Raw genomic sequence first — 19,692 nt, forward strand, 5'->3', positions numbered from 1 at the left:
TAGAACCCTGCAAAAGTAAACCTAAGGGCTTGAAGTTCTTCACACACAGATACAAATTAATAGTGTGTGCAATGCTTTGCATCTAAAATACAACACCGAGACGTTTCCCAGAAGCTATTTTTAATGACTATACTAAATAAATAACATTTAAACACAAAACACTATCAGATATTCATCTATGTCAAATGTACAGTGGTACATTAACAATTCAAATTCTAAAATCAACCATCTTCATAGGAAAAAACCCACCTTGATTAAAATTTTCAAGTTTAATTATACCTCCCAAAAATTTCATTGTCATATTGGACAAAATATGATCAAAATCACCTTTAAAAATGACATATGGCTTAAGATTAATCAGTTTCCTCAACATCATGATAGAAAGCATATTGGTCGTCATTCTGTTTTATTCACTGTCTTTATTTCAAAATTGAAGTGAAACCACAGGCGATGCTGACAAAATCCCTCTGTCCCAACAAGAGTAAGGGTTCCAACACCACTGAGGCCAATTAACTTCTTGGTTTTGGGTCAAGATCACAAACATGAATAATTCAAGACATAAGTAGGGCTTTATCATTCCCTTTACGTATTAGATGTTTCCAGTGGACAATGTTCCTGATGTGAAGGAATAACAAGAGGTACAAGCACAACTTCCTGCATTCTCTGATCATGCATGCAGAATAAAACTCATGTCCCTTTCTTACATAAATAAATCTAGCCAACAATGTCTTTAAAGTTATAAACTCTGCTTCAGGAAATCACCATAAAGTTAAGTCTAAATGCTTCAGTAATAAAGAAATACAAAATAGCTTTATGTCCAAGTATGAAAGATGAAATTACTGGAGCAGTGGGGACCACTTTACAGAGAATCTGCTGAACAAGCATCCTGAGCTACACCCTAGCACACAAGCATCCTGCAACCGCCCCACCTTATCTACACACCGGCACTCGAGCATTCTGCAACCCGACCCAGCAATCGCTAACTTTATTTACACTGATGACGGCACTATATTTGACAGTTACAAGTCTACAGGCTTACTCGTTGGTAGCAGTTGAGTCTTTCCAATAGGATTTTTAGGAGAACCTTTGTACCAGACCCTTTCTTTTTCTAATGGTTTCTTAAGAACTCTGTTTTTTATCCCTGGAGGAAAGTCCACATTGTTATTTACAACAAATTTTAATCTATCATGATTAGTGAGATCATCCAAAGGAAACTTAATTTGGACATCAGATTTGTTCTCCTGTTTACAAAGTCTCGTAGTGGCAAGAGAAGCATTCAAAGGATCCGGATGTCTCTTCATTTTTGTGAAAGATTTAGATGTTAACTCAACACTGGACTTATCACAAGACGTACACTTCTGTGCTTCAAGACCTGGCTTAGTATGTGGAACACATGGACCTTTTGATGTGCTCTGTACACAAGAGGGAAGAGCACTGTCACAGCTCACTGATTTAACAAGAGGAGAAGCTGCATCACCAAAGACTGCCAACTTCTGCCTCACAGGCTGCCTGCCATACTCCAACAAAGAATTAATTCTTCTGACAGACTGACGGACAGGAGTACGTTGAAATTTAAGAGGTGACTTCACTTTTCCTCTGTTCGGTTCATTTAGAGAAAGTTTATTAAACCACTGTATGTGATCAGAAACCTTCCCGTGCTCTGTCATTTGTGGACCCCCAGGAACTGCACTGTCACATTTTTCCACCAGTGACCGTTGTCTAGCAAGTCTCTGGGCCCGAGGTTTTGAAATGACTGTCACACTGCACGTGCTCTGCTTTAAAGACTGTGCATCATTTTCCTCAGGAGCTTCACATGCCCCTGAGTTCTCCTCCACCACATTCTCATCCCCCTGTGACGGTGTGGTATCTAGTTGGCTCCCTGGGGACTGTGTTTCCTTGGTTGGCTCCTCATTGGGGAATGCTTGCTGAAGGAGGTCAGCTCTGGGTGTTTCTGAGTGCAGGCTTTCACATCCCACCTTCATCTGAGTTGAGTGACATTCCTCACTGGCTTCTCTGGCAAGTTCTGGACTTTGAGACGGTGAGAGATTCCTTTCTGAAGCATAGTTCTCATCCTGCCCTGTATAGCTCCCATCATGTCCCTTTGACTCACTCACATCTCTGGATTCACCTTCTTCTCCCACATTTGTTACTGACGACTGCTCATGATTTACTGCTGTATGAAGATCACTCCCAGATTCCGAAAATGCTTTCTGAATCTTTTGCAAGGTCTCAAAGGCCAGGTTACCTTCGTCCCCACTAAGGGACCTGCCCAGTACACTGCTGTTGGGTTGGCTATGGAAGGTGGAAGGCCTGAGCTCACAGGACACGACTGGTGATTTTTCTACAGTAATGTTGGACTCCAAAGAAAAGCTCTTCACCTCAAGATTTTGCATTATTGGAGAAGTTCCATTTGCACTCATGTCTTGAAAACTTGAATTACTGGGTTCTGTCCAAGACATCCGGTAACCTGTTCCATCTAGTTGATCTGGAGTTAGTAAATGTTCCTCGGATTTGCTGATCTTTTCTGAGCCTAAAATAAAGCAGTTGGTGCTTTTAATACTTTACATCTTGCCTAGTTTTGAAATATATTCCGAACACATAACAAAGTTACTGAGCATTATTCCAAAACATTGAAGATGCTATAACTTAAGGTAAACACTGTCCAATGCTGACATTACAGCATCCTCCAATCAGCACAAAGCTGCACGGCCAAATCCAGTGTTCTCACCACTCAAACGAGAACTTTAAATTTCCACAACACAAAGTAGTATATTTTGTCTTAAAGAAATAGATACCAGAATTTGAGGTAAAAGTCTAACAGTATTGTGTAAATGTACCTTTCTTTAGCAATCTTTCATCAATATCTGGGCTAAAAAGCAGACCCGTTTTTACAGACTCAATCCTATTTTTTAGATTCTGCTGATTCGCTAGTCGTCGACCAACATTTTCATGTCTATTGATGACAGAACATCCATTCTGTACAGGAAAGAAAATTTAAAAATGGTTTAGTGAAGTAAGCCCAGTTAATTAAAACTATTAAAATCAATTATATTATAATCAGTAACTAATTCTAAAAGGCTATATAACTGAAAAGTAATTTTGTAACCAACACAAATATTAGGTAACATTTTGCAAAGTAAAATGAAAAGAGCACAACGGATTCATTTAGTATTATAAAAAGCGCAGGTTCGGCCTGCTGACAAATCGTGTACAGGTTGTGTGTGTACGTGCATGGGGGGAGGGGTGGTAAAAAGTCTTCCCTCATAGTATCTACATTCTGAGATTTAGAAAATAGTATCTTATATATCAATATAGTACAAGGTCAAAAGTGACATGGAGAATGGTAAAACAGTGGGGAACACTGCTGGGGGTGGTGGTGGTATAATTTCACACATGGATCATGTGGAGCACTTCATTTAAGTTGGGGTTTCATTCAGAACGAAAAGTATCACTGGAGTGTTCCGAACAGAAAAGCAGTATGACTTAACTTGTTTTTTTTTTTTAAGGTCTATTCTGGAGGGCAAGTATTGCAGAAAGGGTAGAAACATGCAGCCTTATATTAATTGCAAGTTATCCAGAAGAAGACAATTTGGAGACAGCTAAGATCAAAAGTTAAGCAGGCTTCTCTACAAGACAAATGTGTCACTCAAGACTGCCAGTGAGGCATCGAGAATGTGCAATCTGCCTGCACAACAGAAAGGGGAGACAGCAGTAAAAGGAGCTTTGTTGTAGTGACAGCTGTGACAAGTGCGGTGTGTGTATGAGGCAAAACGAACTCAAGTTTGTGTGTGTGCGTGTGGCAAAACGAAACAAGGTGGCCTTCAGTACTCTTAATCAAGTAGTCAAGCTAAGAGGCCTTACTGTATCCTCCTAGCATTTGGCTCAGGACCCCTTATGGGTTTGTTTTGTTTGTTTGTTTTCTTTCCCCTTATTTTCATGTTACTTTTCAAACTAGCCAACACTGTTTGTCTAAAATACCACATTTAAGTTCTCTGGCCAACAGTGCCCTCTTAAATAGGCAAGTGTCTGTCTTTGCTTGCAGGGTTTGGTATTTGTTTTTGATTTTGGGAGTATTTTGTCTTTTATTGTGCTGAACAAGTGTTGTAACACTGAGCTCTTGATTTCTGTTTATCCCCTCCTTGGATGTTCAGGCAAAACCAATTCTGCATGCATGCACTCACACAAACACACCCTTGCCACTGGTGTTCCTGTGTCCCAAGTCCTGAGACTGAACGGGTGGATCCCTGCCTCACTGACGTTCTGAGATTAAGATGTTGACAGAGTGGCAGTGCATGGGTCATTGTTTTAGGAGAAAGGCAAATGTGAGCGAGTGCAGTATACAGTTTTATGTTACTATGATTGGTGCTATGCTAACAATAAAGCCATAAGGCACTATGATAATGATGATTGTGAACACGACTAAGACAGGGTACAACATTAGATAGGCACACCTGGGGAGGAGGGGGTCTGTGACAGCTTTTCCAGAGATTATTAGAAGAAAGTTCTGGCCTAACAAACGAAGTAATCCATCAATGATTCAGAGGCTGCTGGCATTGCTAGGAGGTGGTAAAGGTGGGAGCTGGAGGAGAGGAGAGGTGCTTGGGCCTGGACCGTGCCCCAGCCCTTCCTGCATTGCTTCTCTGTATTTAGCTCCTGTTGATGTGAAGGGCTCTGCCTGCCACATCCTCCCCACCAGGATGAACCGACACTTCTGAAAACACCAACCAAAGACAACCCTCCTTTGTATAGGCCGCTGGTTATTCTGTCACAAGAACACAACACTTACTGAATCTCTGTTCTTCCTCAGACTAAATTTCAGACGGAGAGATCTTCGGACCTTTTCTTTACGAGTGACTTTGGGAGAGAAGCAGCCTGCTTTTCCTGATTCTACCCTAGAGAGTGCAATTTAAAATGTCAGTTTCTGGTATAAATATCACAATTTCTTACAAAATGGAAATTTGACTAAGCCCAAAAAAGTTATATTGCTAATAACTAAGTGATAATTTTTTAAAATTTATCTGCTCATGACAATTACTTATCATCCTTAGTCACACAACCCAGGACCATCAGAATGGATTAGTTATAAGCCCAACAAATTTAAAATTACATCATCAATGTAGAACAGGATTTTTTATCAAAGACAGTGGATTCAATTTAGTATTTTTTTTCTTTCTGATGGCATATGAAGGGCCTATAATTAGTAAGACTGAGGGACTTAAAGAATCTGATTAAGCTGTAATTCTTGGTGGACATTTCACATACCACTAATCAGTCAGCGAAAACGCCATGTCTTGGACAGATTACCTGTAAACTTTTTTGCTGGCAATCCTTTTACTTCGCCTTAGGTCTGTACTGGTCAAGTGGTTTCCACTCATGGCAATTGGTGAGAGAGAACTCTGAGATGACCCTTCAGGGCTTGTATCAAAGTGAACTAGAAGGACAGGTAATATGTCACACATACTTAACTTTCTTTACAAAACGTAAGAGTGCAGCAAACAGATTTAAATCCAATTTCTACCACCCAAGCAGCAACAAGTAGTACATTTTCTGGTTAGAGGTTTCAGGTCTCAAAAAGGGACCAAAAATGGAAGTATGAATCTCCTATTTAAAAGTTGCCAATCAAGGGTTAGATTAACTCTAATCTTATAGTAGTTATGCTTTAAACACTTAGCAACAAGGGAGGGATAAACCCTGCCAAAGTTTGAAGAACAAGCTGTGGAGAAAGTAGAATTTGCCTAGCACTTACTAAATGGCTTTGGACTCTAGAAATACAGTTCCTTGATGAACATAAATATTACTACCAAGGATTATTAGATGTGGGAAGGATATCCATTAATGTTATAATAAAACCCATTATGCATAACATATACTAATAAAAACTTCAAAAAACTAAATTATTGACAAATTTGAGTATGAGCTTTAAGGATACAACTGCCAGTCAAGCGTCTACCAGAAAAGTATAATTCACCAATAACTTTGGTCAAACAAAATCTAGTAATCCAAAGTCATGCCTTCCTAACCCACTCAACCCTGTCATGTTCCAGGAAAGTAATTCATGTTTAAAACAGTGTTCAATCTCATTATTCAGTGTTATTTAATCTGAATAGATAGAATCATGTAATTTGTTATAGGAAAAATGGACAGATAGACAATGGAGGTTACATATAAATTAGACTTATGTCCTAATAAGTATAGCCATATACTTCCAATGAACAGTCAATTCATTAGTTATTGATTAAAAAAATCCACAAAGTGTCAAAAAAGGTACTCGTGGGTTTGTTTAGTCATGAAAATAAATAGATCTTAGTGACTTCATCATGCATGGGCCAAAGAACATTTTAATGATCCATAATACATCCAAAGTGACTTAGTCATCTTGAAAATATATAGGGTCACAAGAAGCAGTGGCAATAGGCAGTATAATGTAAATTAATCACACATAAAATTACAAGTAGGTAGTGGTACATGAGCTGTAGATTAATACATTATACAGTGAAAGAAAAAAAGAGGGTCTTTTAAAAACGTGAATGTAGGAACCAACCTGTCTTCAGACTTACAAATATTTAACTAATCAGTGAATAAGTGGGTCAAAAGAAGAATGATGAATTAGTAGTAGCTGAATTAGTACTGAACATTTCATAAAGAAAACTCAAACTAAGCTCAAAATAACATAAGAATGTTTCCCTTTTCCACTTAGGGAGCAGCGGACAAAAAGACTACAATTCCCATCAGCCACTGGGAAGCCAGGATAGGCTTTTAAATATCACACAAGTATGAAGTTTCTTTAAGAGTTTAAGTCTCCAACCTCTGGTTACTAAAGCTATAGTTGTGAGCTTTCTTGTGCCTCTATTTTAATGAGCCCTGCATAACCTGTGAGGAAGGGTTTTGCTTCTGGAAAACCACAATTTGCTATTTTGTTCAATTTAAAATTAAGCAAAGTATGAACTTTTGTAAGTCAGCTCTTTGTGCTCAAACTGAAACATTCAATGGTGCTTAAAACAAACTATTAAAATCTAAGACTCAGCTAGGGGAGCCCTAAGCTTTGGGGTTCACCTCACTTTTGGTTAATAAGACTAAATCATGGGATTCATAGGTAACATGAACCAATCCATATTCTGTGTGTGCTAAAAGAATAAACTAATTCTAAGACTCTGGCAACAAAAATGTGTGTTCGATACCTAATACGATTTTCAATGTCACTGAAATGAAGAAATGACAAAAGTCTGAAACAGTAAGTCATTTACCTTGACCCAAGTTTAAGAGCTTTGGTAAAACCTACTTGAGTAACACTCATATTATGGATTTGGAGAAACTTATAACCTTAGTCCAACTAATAACAGAGTCCTACCTACGAAGGGCCAACGTGTCCCGTCACATAAAACCTGCCTGAGCAGCAGCACCATCCACAGAAGCCCAAAGCTTAGGTATTCACCATAACAACGTAAGCTTTGGCTCTCGTGGGGGGCGTTAGTAGTTGTTTGCTGAGAACAGGGCCTGTGTTACTGTTTACAACCCAATGATGAGGACCCTCCTTGCTACCTGATACTGGTGTAGAATTGCTGCTGAAGAGATGACTTGGCAACAGCTCAAAGTTCAAGTTGTTCTTGATGGACTTCCTTTTCTTACTCGACAAGGTATGGGAAGTCTCTCCTGGCAGTTTACGCTTAACACTTGGTGTGAGAATCAGTGGTGATACAGGGGCCTGGGCTGAAAACCACAGAGAAATGACTTGCTTCTCCATACACATGGGGGCATACAGAGCTTCGATTTCCTTAAGCACTACCAGATGCTAACAACACAAGTGAGGTACATCTCTGTGATCCACTACTGCTCTGCCAACTTAACACTCTCCAGCCATTTAAAATAAAACAGCAAAGTCACAGAGAGGCAAGATGCATTTCCTTTATGGCTTGAGGTGGGATCCTCCCACTCTGTAGCCCAGGCAGGGCTTGAACCCGAGATTCTTCTGTCTCGTTCTAGCGTTAAAGACACAAGCAGCCATACTGAGCTTGGCAAGGCTCTTAAAAAGTAATGCAAATTAAACAGAATAATGGACAGATGAAATAATATCAATACAGGGAAGAGAACTACATTCAAAACTAAAAACTGTTACTAGCTTCTCGTAAGTGAGCACTGATCAATTCATATTTCACTGGAAACAAAACACGTTATCTTTGATTGGTCAAATACAGTTATTTACTTACAAGCAAACATTATTAGAATAATAGAATGTATAACTTTCTTATTCTGACACAAAGTGAGGTTCAGCCATGTCCAAATGCTCTAAATTATAAGCAATTGAAATCATGATTAAAATTATTTTAAAATTAACAGATAAAGACATTCTTCCCTACTTAAAATTTTGAGTTCATCACATTTAATACAACTAATAGCATTGTAACAAGAGTATGCACAATACAATATTTTTAAAGAAATACTACTGGAATTTGATTATTAGGCAATTATCTGATAGCTAAATTACAATAATTGTCATTTACAGAGCACTAAAGACATTTTCATTTAATTTTCATTATCTATAACAAACACCTACCTGTTCTGTCTTGTTGAGGTGTAATAGAGGGTGTTCTGCTAGATTTAAGTTTATTTAGGGCTCCATTCACAAAATCTGAAAGGCAAGGAATAAATAGTAACATAAGCAAGCAAAATGTAACATAGCATGCTTTATTATTTTATCATAATAAAGATGACCTGTGTCTAGGAAATGTCCACATTTGTGGCCCGAAGCTTTACAGGTTGAACTGTGTTCTAGATAGAAGCCAGGTAGGGATGAGAAAGCAATCTCATCTGCCCTACAGATTTCAGAGTCTAGCTGACACTTAGACTGGCTTCTAGAACTGTGATTTCTCAGTTATTCAATTTGTGTCCTATGACATAGTAGCTCTATGAAAATAGAAGTAAAAAGAACGTACAGAAGTAGCAAAGAAAGAAGCTAAGAAAGCAGTAACTAAGCCAAAAGATTCCAACAGAAAGGATCTTCAAACGGAGATGGCTAAGTGATCTACTCAGTGGATAAAGTGCTTGCTCTGCAAGTGTAAAGACCTATGCTCATATCTCAAGAACCCACATGAAAGCTGGGAATGGCAGTAGGAATCTGGACTCTCAGTGCTGCTTCCAGGAAACTAGGAGGCAAAGACAGTAGAATCCTGAAGCTCACAGGACAGCTAGCCCGGAGTGCCCAGCAGTAAACAGAGATCCCATCTCTGAACTGACATCCAAGGTTGTCCTGATGGCCCTTTGTGCCCATGCGTGTGAACATGTTTCAGGCCAAGAAGAACAATTTAGGAGAAGCCAAGAAAAGCCAGATAGAATCAGTTAGTGTGGAGAGAGAGAAGTTTTGAGTGATTATGGCCCAGTGAACCTTCTGTTAAAGATTTATCACTTGAATTAATATGCCTGTATATACTTCTCCATCTAGGTATCTGGGAGACACATACCACGGCTAATGCTGATTTTAGATAAAAGCCAATCTCAGCACCACCCTAAAATGAGAGCTTCAATTACCTCCAACACTTTGTCTTCTTTTTCTCTTACATTCACCGGGAGTTTCATAGTCTCCTTCAAAGCCTTCCAGGGATGGAGTAGTACAGAGTCCATCAATACCTAGCATGGCTGGTATCTTTTCCAGGATAAAATCTGGTACTCGTCCTATATCAAAATGTCCACAAGGCAATTAATTATTCCTTCTTTCCTTTCCCTTCCCAGAGCACAGGTACTAGTATTGCCTTTCTAACAGCTGTCTTCAAAGGTCACATGGAAGCGGCCAGCGTCTCCCTCATTTAATCAAACCACACTACTAGACAATGCAGCTAGCTACCTCTTACCAATGTCCGATGCATAGTCAATAAGCGTCTGCACTACTGCTGCCTGAAGACGCAGCTTCTTCTCTGTGTTGGCAGACATCTTCTCATGGCCTTCACTTGTCTGAAGAAGATTTGGTGCAAATATTACTGCAAGATTGCTGCTGTCCATTTTATTCTCACTTGCCCTGATGACAAAAGACATTTTTTTAAATGAGGAAAAAGGTAAGTCTCCAGGAAGTCAAAAACATGCTGAGGACTTTTACTTTACCTGTTACCTAAAAGGAAAACAGCCCTGTCTATCCACCCATATGCCTGGCCTGAGGAAGGAAGGCACAAAGGAAAGAGGGAAGGAGCACTAAGGGTAAATAAATAAGGCTTGAGTGTGAGTCTGTCAGATGTGCAAAAAGGCCTGAGTGCCAACCTCTGCACTCAAGTTCATATAGAGACCATACTAATCAGTACACACTTTTTTCATTTGCACAGATCGTCTGTTTATCTGACTTTTAGAGCCACATATAGAAAACAAAGCATTAGAAGCCATCAATCATAAACAAGCAGGTTCACTAACAGCAATAAGAGGAAAATTAAGAAACACAAGACATTTTTAAAAGCACAGCAACCAGAATTCATCCAATGGACAATGTCATTAGGCATCAAATAATGATCTAATGAGGCAAAATATTAAATCACCTGGTATATTGTTCCTAAAATGACACAAGGCATACTTCCTATAGTAAAGACATTAATTATTTTCATTCCAAATTAAATTTATTAGCTACTGAGAACATCTTTGGACAACAAACTCATCTAAGGCTTTTAATTACCACTTACCTAAGAGAAACACTCTTAAGAAAGTTAAAGAAGTATCTTAATACATCAACTGTAGGATCTGCCATAAGGCACGACAGCAACAATGTAGCTTTATTCCTCTCCTCTGCTCCTAACTGCTGAGCTTTGAAAAGTGCTTCATGCAGATCAGCTGGGAGGACAGGCTCTGGCAATTCCCTGAAGAACTGCTTAAGCAGGCCTGCAACATCACAGGGAAGTGCAGAAGACAGGCAGGCTTCACCATGATCCAGTTTACTCTAAAACAGACATAAGAATCTTGAGCCTTCGAGAAGCTTAAGAATATATTAAATACAGTAATGGTTATCATATCTAACTAACAACACTCTGGTTTAAAATACTAGTTCTTTCTAGAAGGCTAAAAATAATAATAAAGCCGAGCTTTCTTTTTGTATAGTATAAGAATGAAGAACACAAATCTGAATGCATACTGTATTTTTAAAGCATATATAAATTAACTTAAAATTTTTTTAGAAAAATATTTCAACTGTAAAAATCAAATCAGGAAATGGTACTACTACAGTCAAAACTAGGCATACCTTGAGTGCCTTCAGACGAATAACAGATCCTGACTTCCTAAAAAGCCCTTCCGTATGAATATGTTCTTTTAAAGATGTGCATGCATCAACAAGAAAGCTGAAAGAGAAACCATGTTCTTTCAAGAGTCTGGATACACACCTCAATAAGACTATTCTATTGCTAAAATAAACAAGCAGGTCATTATGCCTTCTCAGCTTCCTGTTCCAAATCCCCTTGATCCTTCTAACAAAATATTACCTAGTTGTTCTCCTCCCTTCCTAACTTTTCTTCTAAGGTCAACAGTTTTACTCATGACAGAGTCAATGTATGCCACATCCAGCAAGGCTCCAGGGACAGATCTGACTAAGGGTGGCAAAGAGTAAAGAAAAGTCAGACACAGAGACCTAGCTGGTCAGGTACACTAGGCTCCTTGATAAAGAAACCAAGCACACTTAAGTTCAACGTGTTTACTACAGAGACTTAAACAAGGAGGTGGGGTTACTGCACACTGCTGAATAAGCAGGCAGGTTATTTCACACAGGAAAAAAGAGGCAGGGTTTACATTATGATATACAGCTAGATCAAGAAGGCAATCTTGATCTAATTGCTAATCTCTGTAGGAGCAGTCTTTAAAGACTATCAGTCTTCACTCCAGGTGGGGTGGAGGGCTACGGTATGACATCTGAACATACTGCCAACACTTGCCCTCAGGCCCCAAAGAAGGCTTTGTCATTTCTTTCTGGGCCTCATTCTGTGGAGAAGGCTTTTCCATTCCTCATGGCTAGGGCTATGAAGCTCTGGGGTCGTTGACATCACTGCCCATAAGCAGCACACATTCACTAGGACCTCACACTGTTAGGACTTTCTGCCTGACACACATGTCCTATCAAGTCCACATTCTTTTCGGCCTTTCTTCATAACTAAATACTTGCCCTGTTTATAGCATCCGCTGCTCTGCCTCACTCAGACACTGCTCCTAACAGCTTCCTCTAAGGATACCAATGCTCATTGACTCACCAAATCAACCAAATCACCAAATCAAAGTCAGCTCACTGTCTCCTCACTCTGCTTTCCTTACAGACAGGTGATACATCTGACCACTCCCCTGCTCAAGTGTCCTGTTCACTATTCCTCTGGCTTTCCTGCTAGCTCCCTAAACTACTGGCTCTCAAACTGCTTTTAGGTGCCTCTTCTTGATGTCTACCCATGGAATGACTTGAGCTTTGTTCACCTTTTTTGAAGACAAAGTTTCATGTAGCCCTGATTGGCCTCACATTTTCTGTGTAGTCACGGTGACTTGAGCTGCAATTCCTCCAGTCTCCAAGCATTCCCATTACAAATATTAGTCACCATGCTTTACCTGGCCCAGGGCTCACTCTATCCACTGTCTATCCACAGTGGTCACCTGGTATAGCATGCATACGTATTATCTTATACCACTCCCTGCCCCCCAAACATCAGGATTTGTCATCCTGATATTTTCCTTTGGAAAAACAGAATCCTCTCCTGTCCTTATAATCATTCTCATGTTAGGGAGTGAAGGTTCAATTTTACCTACAAACTAATCTCAACCAATACTAACTTTAAATTTAACAGCCAGTAAGAAAAAAATTAGAAAGTACGCCAGCAACAATGATAGAGCTGTATTGACAGTGCTCAAACGTCAGCCCTAGAACAGGATGACAGCTGGGTTTGTGTTTTTTCCCAGAGATGACAACAGTCTCAGCCATTCCTCCTGGATCTAACTGTTATACCAGCAAAAGTATGATGTGTATGTACTGGAGCCACAGCTCCCATACCGGAGGCCAGAGAACAATTCTGTGAAGCTACATTCCCTCCTTTCACCTTTATACATGGGTTTGGCTCCAGGGTTATGCCACCAGCACCTTTGCCACTAAGTCATCTTTTAGCCCTGTTTGAATAATAGGCAACACTCAGAGATGAAACCATGTGATTTTGAACAAATGTATGCATCAATCAACTATTTTAAACTATTTTTCAAACCACTTTAAAATAGTCTCTCCATTTTGAAGTCTGCTCACCTTGGAATGTGTCCATATTCTGGAACAACTGAATGAGGCAAGGAATTAAAGGGAACTCCAAATATCTTACCCTAAAATGACAAACTCGGTTATTCATAAACTCAGTTAGGCATAAAGGGAAATCTTTATTTAACATTAGGCAAGTAAAGATCTTAGGAATGAAAACATCAGAAATAAGCTCCAAGCTATCAACCAACCAAAACAAAACAATTAACTGAAGTACATTTACTCCCAAGTAATCCCAAGACATTATACTAGATGTTTTGAGTAAAAACACACCAAGATAAAACACTGCCTTCAAATACTCTAGTGCACCCAGCCAGGCTTTGACCTCATTGTGGAAAACTGATACAATTAGTGCTTAGACCAAATTTAACCCAAATATTAACCCTTCCCTATGCTACACATTTCTTCAGTGATCTTATTTGTACTTTTCTCTAGTTATCTTACAATTTACACAAAAGGCCAACTCAGCTGGTAAATCAAACAGTAACTCGTGAGTTCCTGCCACATCTGATGGTAAAATTCATCACTTGTGGGTACTTTGAGACCGTATGACTTAACTTTGCCACACTTTGTACAGCAAAGTGCTTTGCAGCTATGTCCTAAGGTACACAAGACCAAAGATTGCACATTTAAAACAATTTTCATTTAGCTACCTTGAGACTCACTTTTAAAGAATAAACATTCAGTTTACCACCAAGGATTCCCAAAGTTCACACATATTTTTGGTGCTTTTTGCCACTGTGTTCTTACTATGAATTTCTTAAAAAACGTGTCACTAATTACAAAGGCTGTGGCTTTCTAGCAGATTGAAAAAGTCAAGCTTGTACATGTCTGCATAGTTGAAATTAAGCCAGTGCAGCTCACTCCTGCTGCTTCAGTTGAGATGCTGCAGCTCTCCATTCTGCTGCTCAGGTCCTTCTGCTTGAGAACACCCTTGGGCACTGCTGATTCAACCCAGCAATGAAATCTTACTGTCCGGTTTCTAGCACTTGATTTGTTTTGACAAATATTCCGAGCAAAAAGACCACCCAGTCAAGAAGTTAGAAATTAGGTTCCCACTGGCAAGACTGCCAGTTTTCAAATGCTGGCTTTGTCTAATTTTTAGCTGTGCAATCTTAATCAAACCATTATAACATTCTCTGTCTTATATGTCTGAGCCTGAATCTTACATCACTGTGTTATAGAAAATCTGTATCTCATTAGAATGTTGCTAGCATTTGCAGCTGGATTTATACCATACAAGCATTAATTAGGGTCCAGATAACTATCATAGTTGTCAAAGAAGGCAAGTGAAAGGTACTATGTCAAGCTCACCGACAGAACTTACCAGGAGTTACTACTTTACAGAACAAGAAACGGAAGCTTAGTGAGAATAAACAAGCAGTCCACATTCACAGTTAACTGCAAAGCAGAAGTCAACTCAGACCTGTTTCTAAAGGCAAGTGTCAGAATTTGTTAAGGAATGAAAGAAAGAGCAAATGCCTATTTTTAAGGTGGTAGAAAGCCAGTTTCACCAACAGAAGTAACCAATGTAACTTTTAACCATAAACAGACTTATTAAGTAGGTGTGGAGACACACTTTTCTAATCTCAATACTGGGAAGGGGGAAGTTGATCAGGAGCTCCAGGCAGCTTCAGCTAGGGAGTTCAAGGTCAGCCTGGGCTACTTAATACTCAGCCTCAAAACAACAAAATTATGGAAATTAACTTTGCTGTTTGTCTTCAAGTATTACAAAGTGCTAATAATAAATTACTCACATACCCTTTATGTTTTGTTTGAGACAGGATTTCTCTGTGTGGCCCTGGCCTGGAACTCACTCCCTAGATCAGGCTGGCCTGGAATTCAGTCACCTGCTTTTGCACTCCCAAGTGCTGGGTTAAAGAGGTGTGTTTCCACCCAGCTCCTACTTACTTTAAAAATGACTTATATTCAGTTTTTCACAATGAAAGTCTTGATTACTCAATAGAGAGTAAAATCTCAACCCAAATCTCTTGACCTCTACCACTAAATCAATAAATAGCTTATTGGGCCAGTGAGATGAGTAGAGCATTTGCTGCTAAGCCGGGCAACCTGAGTTTGATCCCCAGGGCAGATCAACACAGGAGAGAACTGATTCATGCAAGTTGTCCTCTGACCCCCAGATACATGTCATGGAATGGGTCAGCCAGTGCACACACAAAAGTAACTGGGGAGCAGGGGGTGGAGGTGAGGATCCTGAAACTTTAGCAAAAGTAAGAACTTAATGCTGAATTATTAAAACAAGACTTCAACCAAATCTAAATTCTCAATTTGTTTGTTAAAAAACCTACTTTGTTCCTATCAAGGACTGCTAAAGAGCTCAGAAACCGTGATATTGTCCGGCGGCAGACCTGTTTTCTTAAATTGCTGAATACAGCAGGATCATAGGAAGCTATTTCTAAACTTGGGCTGACTTTCTCATGATTCTCATGATTTCTCTAATGATTCGTTTGAAGTGCACTGACTGCACACCCCAGCCTGATAGTGGTTCCCTCCCCCACATACTGCTTGTTTAAAACACAACAGATTATCACATCACTCGCACAGTATTTAAGTAGGAAACTTAGTATCCTATTCCTAGCACTGTAAAACAAACAAAACAAAACCCCACGGCAATATAGGGAGGCACGTTTGACCATTACCTCCGAGATTGAATTCTAACCACGTGTCTTTCTTATCCAGAATATGGGTGTGACCCTGCCCCTACACGTTTTAACTTACCCTTATTTCCGTAGCTGCAGTTTCCTGTCTTCTGCGATCACACTGACCGCGGCCACCCTTGACCTTAATGCCATAGACAGCCCGAAGCTGCTGCAGCAGGGCCAATCTGACCAGTCTCTGATCCCACATCCCGAACACGTCGCCCACTCTCCGAGGCCGACTCCGGGTCCTGACTTTCTTTGCCACCAACCAACTCTTCCAATTTCCTAACACCCTCAGACTAGAGCTCTGCTCCGCTGCCTTCCGGCCACCTTTGGCACTCTTCTGGCTCCAGCCACTTCCTCCACTTTCCCTCGACCCACTTACACAGACCTTCTTCTCTCCCGCCACACTTCACTCTAGTTTCACTTCCACCAGCCTTCTTTCCGGGCCACTCGGCCCTGTCAGTTACTTCCACAAACTTCCCTTTTTTCCTCTGACTCCCCCGTTTCCCCAGACTAACGCCCGCTGCTTGTTCCTCGCTTACGGACACTTCCACTTATCCTTTTCCACGCAGGGTGGCCTTTCTCGCTCAGATCTCCTGAGATGGAACCGCAACCTTAAGGTCCTTCCTCCAGCCGGGCCAGCCGGCTGCTCAGGGATCTCCCAGTCCCGGTCCCCGCCCGGGCTGGTCCCCGCAGTCACCCCGTCTCACCCACTGCCCTTTCCTTAGCCCATTAGCCTTGCCTGTGGCCCCGGCCTGCTAAAGCTTAGTGGCTCGGCTCATACCAGCGCCCCACCTTCTCGGCACACATCAGACCTGACACGACCACACCTGGGCAGTCTCAGCCAGGCTCAAATGCCAGCGCCAAACAGCGCTCCGCACCTGATTGGTCCGCTCCTGTTTTCAAACTGAGGACCCTTTGGGGTGACCAGGAGCTGCCTGTCTGAAAGGTTCCGGCAAAGCAGAAAGCACAACGAGCTTGGTGCGCAGGCTTAAGAAATGTGAAGAGAGTGAGTTCCTCTTTATATTTGCCGATTTCTTTGGAATAAAAATGTCTAAAGCGTGTTTAAAAATATTTGCTTTGCTCTTCAGACATATACTTCGGGGATCCGAAAAGACAGCTCATAACTTCCCCTCAACTCCGCCCTTTTTGTCTCTCCGCTGAAGCTAAAGGTCTTGTCATTGAGAAAACCAATTCTACGGAAGGTGGGAGGAATCAAGTTTAGTATGAATCGCAAACGCCTCTGGTTTTGTTGTTATTGTTTGTTTTGTTTTGTTTTGTTTTGTTTTGTTTGTTTGTTTGTTTGTTTGTTTGTTTGTTTGAGATCCAGACCCAAGCAGGGAATTGGAATCGTGGCCATTACTCCTTCTTTGGGAGACTGGTTGTAGTATTAAATTTTCTTATATAGGTAGTCCTGCACAACAAAGATGACCTGTCAGGAAAGAGTAGTGGAGGAATACGGAGTCTAGGAGGCGGCTCAGAGAAATAGTTTTCCTCTGTAGGACTTGGTTAAAGGGCCAGAAGGCCTGTTACCCTTGCCATGCCATTACTGAAACCTCAGCTGTCTGATTTACATGCAAGACATCACCGTCTCGGCTTGTATTCCCTGAGCTGCTGTCTGTCCATTTTCAAACATCAGTAATCCTCTCCTTCTCCCCGCCCACCCCGCCCCTCCCCGCACTGTGTGTTGCTTTGTTTGTGACTGTGTACGCTTTCAGTCATAATTTTTAAAATAACTTATGTCGTATATATCCTTCTCTAGGCCACATTGTTCTGATTCTCAAATGGCTAACCTTTTAAGGTGCTTAGATCAGCTTTTGAATATTAAGTAGTGTTTTCTATTTACATCCACATATGTATGTGCTGGGTAGTTTTTATGTCACCTTTACACAAAGCAGGGAACCTTAAGTGAGAAAATGCCACAAGTTCTAGCTATAGGGCATTTTCTTAATCAGTGATTGATGGGGAAGATGCATCCCATTGTGAGTGGTGCCATCCATGGGCTGGCAGTTCTTGGTTTTGTAAGGCTGAGAAAGCTATAATGGGTAAGCCAGTAAGTAGTACTTCTCCATGGCCTCTGCATCAGTTCTTGCTTTCAGGTTCCTGTCCTATTTGAGTTCCTTTCCTGGCTTCCTTCAATGATGGACAGTGTTGTGAATATATAAGGCTAAATATCTCTTTCTTGTCCACGTTGCTTTTGGTGGTGGTGTTTCATCACAGTTATAGTAACTGAAATTGGGAACAGAAGTTGGTACCAGGAAGTAGGGTATTACTGTGACAGGCCTGGCCACGCTGTTATAGGAATATGGAAGAAGATGTTGGGACTTTGAACTAGAAAGGTAGTTGGATATTTCAAGTGGATCTTACTGGGTCTTCCTTATAGGTGCATGGAAGACAGTGGTTCTGACAGCAGTGTAGATGATGATGGCCCAGTCCAAGAGGTTTCAGAGGGGCAAAGTGTTTTAGGCTATTTGAACACATTTTGAAACTCTAGATTGTGAACTAGAAAAGCCCTGTTGTGGTATGGCTCAGCCCTAGCGCACACCTTTAATCCAAGAGCTAAATAAAGGCAACCCTAGGTCAAGAGGCAGAGCAAGTAACTAAACTGAGTGGGAGTGAACATTTTGTAGAAGGATGTAGCTGCATTCTGGCCTTATCCAAAAAAATAAAAATAAAAAATAAAAAAAAATAAAAAAATCTGCCCCAGGACTGAATTTGGATTAGTGTCATTGAATGACTTAAAGACAGCCTAGTAGTGACTGTGTTGTGTGTTTATGGTCATTCGTATGCAGATGTATAATGAAAAGGAACAAGCTGGACAGGGAGAAATACAAAATGTACAGTTTGAGATGAAAGTATAAGGGAGCTAAGTCCAGTTCTCAAGGTGATGAAAAGTTTAAAGAAAGCCTGATGCTAAATGGAATAAAGGGAGTGGTGGCTTTAGGGGAAGACCACCCAGGTAAGCTTTCAACTTTTGAGAAGGAATTAAGCAAAAACATAACCATTGAAGGAACCCTTCAACGTCGAAACGCTTATGCAAATGTAATTGAAGGTGGGGTCCAAGTTCAAGCTCCACAGCAGAGCTTGTCAACTTCAGGCATATCATCCTGGCTTTAGGATCAAGGAAACAAAACAGGAGTTGTGTAATAACTAAGGAAAGCCACTGAGGCCACACATGTGTCAAGGATGTCTCTGCATGGAAGCCTAGAGAGGCAATTGTGTGAAGCTGTTAATATTAAATCTGAATTGTGTTGGAAACGCCATGGTATTGGAGGTGTCAGAGTTGTGGGATACCAGTCAAGGAGAGCTGCTGTGCAAGTGTGGAACCAGCCCGAGAGAGAGAGAAAAGTGCATTGCAATCAGCCAACAAAACTGAAAGGAGTTGAAAATTGGAAGAGTGCTTTGACATCAGGCATAGAGATGTAGTATTTGGAGTATGCCCTGCTGGGTATGGGTCTTGCTTTGCCTGCTTTGGTTTTAGTATTTCCTCACTCTGCTCATTCTGCTCTGTTTCCTTTCCTTTTTCTTTTCTTTCTTTCTTTTTTCTTTTTGGCAATAGTAATCTATATTCTGTGCCATTGAATGTTTGATGTTTGTGATGTGCTTTTTTTTTTAATTTTGATTTTATAGAGAGTTACAGTTAACCAATTACCTTGAGTCTCAGAAGAGACTTTGAACTTTTAAACAATGTTGAGACTGATAGACTATAGGGACTTTTGAAGTTGAATTGAATATATACTTTGCATTATGATATGGATACAAGCCTATGGAGCAGGGAGTGGGGACTTTGTGGCT

The 19,692-nt window shown here is 40.5% G+C and overlaps 1 protein-coding gene across 1 annotated transcript; it reads right to left on the reverse strand.

The window, feature by feature from the left end:
- Window positions 1–98: 98 nt before the first annotated feature.
- Arhgap11a (Rho GTPase activating protein 11A) lies at window positions 99–16,366 on the reverse strand. The gene is given in 12 exon segments (NM_001168524.1): window positions 99–2,530; window positions 2,838–2,976; window positions 4,787–4,892; window positions 5,305–5,431; window positions 7,540–7,707; window positions 8,552–8,626; window positions 9,523–9,666; window positions 9,843–10,006; window positions 10,653–10,906; window positions 11,207–11,303; window positions 13,229–13,299; window positions 15,974–16,366. Coding segments are annotated over 12 exon segments (2,985 nt in total). The 5' UTR covers window positions 16,103–16,366; the 3' UTR covers window positions 99–1,019.
- Between the last annotated feature and the right edge of the window lie 3,326 nt (window positions 16,367–19,692).

This window comes from Rattus norvegicus, chromosome 3, assembly GCF_021556685.1.
Source record: "Rattus norvegicus strain SHRSP/BbbUtx chromosome 3, alternate assembly SHRSP_T2T, whole genome shotgun sequence".
Taxonomy (NCBI): Eukaryota; Metazoa; Chordata; class Mammalia; order Rodentia; family Muridae; genus Rattus; species Rattus norvegicus.